This window comes from Sinocyclocheilus rhinocerous, unplaced genomic scaffold (genome assembly GCF_001515625.1).
Source record: "Sinocyclocheilus rhinocerous isolate Xijiao unplaced genomic scaffold, SAMN03320098_v1.1 scaffold1084, whole genome shotgun sequence".
NCBI lineage: Eukaryota > Metazoa > Chordata > Actinopteri > Cypriniformes > Cyprinidae > Sinocyclocheilus > Sinocyclocheilus rhinocerous.
The window spans coordinates 269,771-274,623 of NW_015656001.1; the positions used below are offsets into that span (position 1 = coordinate 269,771).

General features: G+C 34.0%; 1 protein-coding gene across 2 annotated transcripts in view; it reads right to left on the minus strand.

Annotated features, from left to right (window-relative positions):
• Nucleotides 1-639: 639 nt before the first annotated feature.
• LOC107719118 (protoporphyrinogen oxidase) overlaps nucleotides 640-4,853 on the minus strand; it is a 15,219-nt gene continuing 11,005 nt past the window's right edge. Inside the window, exons 12-14 of one of the 2 annotated variants that reach the window (XM_016526463.1) lie at nucleotides 2,154-2,196; nucleotides 1,931-2,061; nucleotides 640-1,876 (exon numbers count right to left, since the gene is read on the minus strand). In XM_016526463.1, coding sequence (XP_016381949.1) covers nucleotides 1,874-1,876; nucleotides 1,931-2,061; nucleotides 2,154-2,196 — 177 coding nt within the window. In that variant the 3' untranslated portion in view covers nucleotides 640-1,873. Of the gene's footprint in view, nucleotides 1,877-1,927; nucleotides 2,062-2,153; nucleotides 2,197-4,853 lie in introns of both variants that reach the window. The other variant, XM_016526462.1, reaches the window with a different exon arrangement.

The following is a 4,853-nucleotide window of genomic DNA, read 5'->3' on the forward strand; positions in this document are numbered from 1 at the left end:
ATTGAGTGTTTTCGGCACATTGCTATGCAGTTGCTAGGTGGTATTCTGGTTCTGCAAAAGGCTTGGGTTCTACAATGTAAATCTATGGGATTTTTTGCACTATTTATCGTAAATCCAATCTAAAAAGTAATAACACACCTCTCTTCAACAAGTATTGATGTTCAAAATTGCAGTGGTGTGAGCCAGACAGGACAGGAAATCACTTAAAATGTGCGAATTACGAAACCAATGAGGAACAATACATTTCAAGGTTGCTGGCAGGCGCAGCTTTCTTTGTCTGTGTTTGACGGTGTGCCTTCTGTCAAATAACTTTCCAACTGAGCTGTCAACAGACCCAGAGGTGAAAACAACAGAAGCATGTCATTGCAAACAATAATTTTTCAAGGTGAATTTGCCATTTGTCAGATAATGGTTTCAGGGGGTGGGCTTGTGTAATTTGCACATTAAATATTTCATTTATGTTCTGTTTTATTAATGTTAACTCCTGTTTAGCTGCAGGCTTCTTTGCTTTAAACTGTACAGGCACTCCTAGTTGAATTTACTGTCTGTTCATTAATGGATAGAAGTTATTAAAGAATTTAACCACATTGCACACAACAAACCAAACACATATCATTTATTTATCATACTCAAAGAGCCATTGCTCTGAGACAATCACACAAAAACACATGATCATTTATTAAGCGGTTGTCAGAAAAAATCTTTCATGGAATTATTGCTGAGTTACATACTATACAAAAAGTCACATTCACCATAAGCACCTAAGGCCCAAAACAGCACAATCAGTCTCCATTGCTAGTGGATCCATAATGTAACAATGCAATATAAAATTGCATTCACTGATGTCTCACAATTACTGCATGTAAAAGGCAAAAAGGCACACCAGTGCATTTCTGTGATAAAACATCATCACAAATTGAAGCTGCGTGACACATTAAGAGAAATGCTTTGCAAAGCATCTGTGTGTGAAACAAATGGCTCTCAAGCACCAATTAAAGGTCTGGTTCTCTGAGTAATAGTAAACTTTAAAAAAAAAAGTCAACGACAATGCAGACGGTCACAGCCATTACCAATCTGCTGCTTGGCTCAAATGCAAAATATAAGTTGTACATTTGCCACTGAAACCACTTCAGTGTAATGGTGTGAAATTTTCAGTGCAAAATGTTTTTTAGTGCAGCCTGATCTAATGGCACTTCATCTCAGCCTAGTCAAAACACCTGAAAACCAGCATCTTCTTTCAGACAAATGGAGGAAACGGTTGAAAATATACTATTTCAAACATCTGAGTCTACCCCTAGCCATTTTTGATAGGTGCTGAGGTAATGTGAATGAAGGTCAGAGTAACCTTTCCTAATGCAAGAGTGAGTTCTGGTGAGATACCAGTAGCAACTGACAATTTCACAGCCCAAGATGTCAAACTTTGATGAAAATGACTGATGAAAATATACAATATTCCTCATCCAAAGTTCAATTTCACCACAGACAAACATAAAATAAAACATTTAATTTTTAATTCTACAATCATTTGGCTGCAATTAACTGATAATACTGGTAAAGTTAATTATTGGTGACTCATTTTTCACTGAAAAAAGAGAAATATTAACATTTAGGGATGTTTAAGAAAATGTCAAGCCAATAAATTACAAAATATTTTCACTCTTATTACCTTTCAGTTTTATTTCTGAAGTCAACGTATCTTCTTTGAAGGACATTTAGATTTTAATGGAAAACAAAACATGATATATCAAATTATACTAATAATGATTTTTTTAAAGATTTTGCATCACCAAACAATTGGATGTACTCTTCTTGATTTCCATTCTGGGTTCAAGTAAAGCATGTTGTTCATATATTAGTGATTCCTTCCCAGGAATCACAAAATGCATATCACAAAGCCCTAAAAGCAGACAAAATAAAGTTGTGTAAGTCATGTTTTCCCAATGCGACCCTCAGCTGCAGTCCGCCCACTAAATATAACATCATTGACAGAGACACCATCGTAGGAAGCTCCCGCCAGTGTAAGGGGCAGATTGTGGTTGCTGATGTATTGCCTCATCTTTTCTGAAAATAAGAAACAGCACACACAACTGTCCCTCATTTACATGACTCGGGGGAAGGATAGTGGAATGAGTTTGGGTGATTAATAAACTCACCAAGTCGTTTCCAGTGTCCTAAATGATACTGCGGAATGCAGTTCTGAAAAGAGAATCGAATAGATAAAATGATTTAATAACAGGAATGACAGAGCAGAAAAAAACACAAAAGAAATGACATTCATTAATCAAAAAAAAAATCTTTCAGATATGAGATTCCAGATAAAGTAGCAGCCCGAATATCTCTTCTCTTTGTGAGAGTGTATAAGGGTAATTAAACTGTTCAAAAGACAATGAGACAATGTAGCATGAAAAAAAAATGTAAGAGTGTGGGCGCAGTAAGGTGGAAATGTTCTTCTTGCTCTATGACCATATAATTAAGAATAAGTCAGTCAGAAATGAAGTAGAGCAGCTAGTTGCTCCTCTCGCCCCCCCAATGCCAGTCTGTCATCTCCGGCCTGAAACGAGTGACCCTCCCGGAGCCCTCCTGCCACAGCGGCGCTCGCTTCTGTTCTGCTCACTGAACTCCCAGAACCACAGAGATGGAGGGCAGGGGTAATGTTTAAAGAAATGGACCATCTGCCTTGATTTATGTCAGAACAGAACCCCAGAGAGACGACTAAGGGCATCTGGTGGCTGTGAGCTCCATAAAGCTGATGCTATGCATGGCTGACTCAAGCCAGAGCTTGGATAGTAAAGATTTTTTGGCCGTTCTTCAAATGAATGTAAATTAATGGGGCCATATTCTAGACTTTTGTAGCAATTTAATTTTTCTTCACAGATCCACCAAAGTTCAACCAAAAACTGTCAAATTTAGTTTTACACAAATGTTTTACACCCTTTCTCTGACCCGGAGAATTACACTGGCTATTTTTGCTATTTTAGTATCTTTAGGAATTACATGCATAAATTCTTTGTTATGACTGACTCAACACTATGTAATGAACAGACTCTTACTTCAAAAAAGTGTTCCATAATACGTGCTCCTTAAACAAAACCTTTTTATATAAAACATACATATAAATATATATTAAAAAAATATAGCTAAAATGTATAGTATTTAAAAAATATTATTATTATTATTAGTAGTAGTAGTAATTGAACATTGACATCTTTATTTCACGTTTGCCATTTCATAATAGCAATAACCAACTCAAGGCTATGTTTACAGATATGAAACAAACAAAACACATATTATTGTTGGTATTATTATTATATTTTAGTAGTATTATTATTTTTAATTATCCTAAATGAAAATGTAAATTATCTTACAAATGTATTATTATTATTAGCTATATTAATATATAATATCACATATCTATCCATAAAAATAACACTGTTTTTTTTAAACAAGATTTTACATATAAAATGTATAGAAACATAAACAAAATGTACAACCCCAATTCCAGAGAAGTTGGGACGTTTTGTAAAATGCAATAAAATCAAGAATCTACAATTTGTTAATTCTCTTTAACTTTTATTTAGTTGACAAAAGTACAAAGAAAAGATTTGCAAAGTTTTCACTGACCAACGTAAATGTATTTAGTAAATATGAACAAATTTTGTTTTTGACGACTGCAACACATTCCAAAAAAGTTGGGACAGAGGCAAAATAAAAGTGAAAAGGTTATAGAATATCCACGTTAAACTGTTTTGAAACAGTTCACAGTAAGCAGGTGAATTGGTAATAGGTCAAGGTATCATGTTTGGCAGCAGAGCAAAGAGCATGGGTGACTGGTTTATGTGTGAAGGTACTATTGACATGGAGGCATATATTGGGATTGTACAGACTCAGAGATATATACTGCCATCAAGATGATGTCTTTCATGGGAAGTCCATGGTTATTAGATCAAGACAAAAATGTAAATGAAAATGTATGACCAGTCATGAAAAGGAGAATCAGACAACGATGATCACAAACTGCTGAGCTTCTGAAGTCTTGTATCAAGCAAGACTGGACAAAATTTTTGCTTGTAAAACTTTAACAATTAGTATCCTCAATTCCCAAACAATGAAACATTGTAATTAAAAGGAAGGTTGATGTGACACAGTGTTAAACATGCCTCAGTTCCAACTTTTTTGGAGTGTGTTGCAACCATCAAAATCAAAATTTTTTCATATTTACAAAATACATTTACATTGGTCAGTGAAAACTTTGGAAATCTTTTCTTTGTACTTTTGTCAAATAAATAAAAGTTAAAAAGAATGAACAAATCACAGATTCTTGATTTTATTGCATTTTACAAAATGTCCCAACTTCTCTGGAATTGGGGTTGTATTATTGCTATTATTATTATTATAATTTATAGAACATTGACATCTTCCAATTTGCCACCATTTCATAATAGCAACAACCAACGTTATTAGATCAAGACAAAAATGTAAATGAAAATGTATGACCAGTCATGAAAAGGAGAATCAGACAACGATGATCACAAACTGCTGAGCTTCTGAAGTCTTGTATCAAGCAAGACTGGACAAAATTTTTGCTTGTAAAACTTTAACAATTAGTATCCTCAATTCCCAAACAATGAAACATTGTAATTAAAAGGAAGGTTGATGTGACACAGTGTTAAACATGCCTCAGTTCCAACTTTTTTGGAGTGTGTTGCAACCATCAAAATCAAAATTTTTTCATATTTACAAAATACATTTACATTGGTCAGTGAAAACTTTGGAAATCTTTTCTTTGTACTTTTGTCAATTAAATAAGTTAATGAGAATGAACAAATCACAGATTCTTGATTTTATTGCATTTT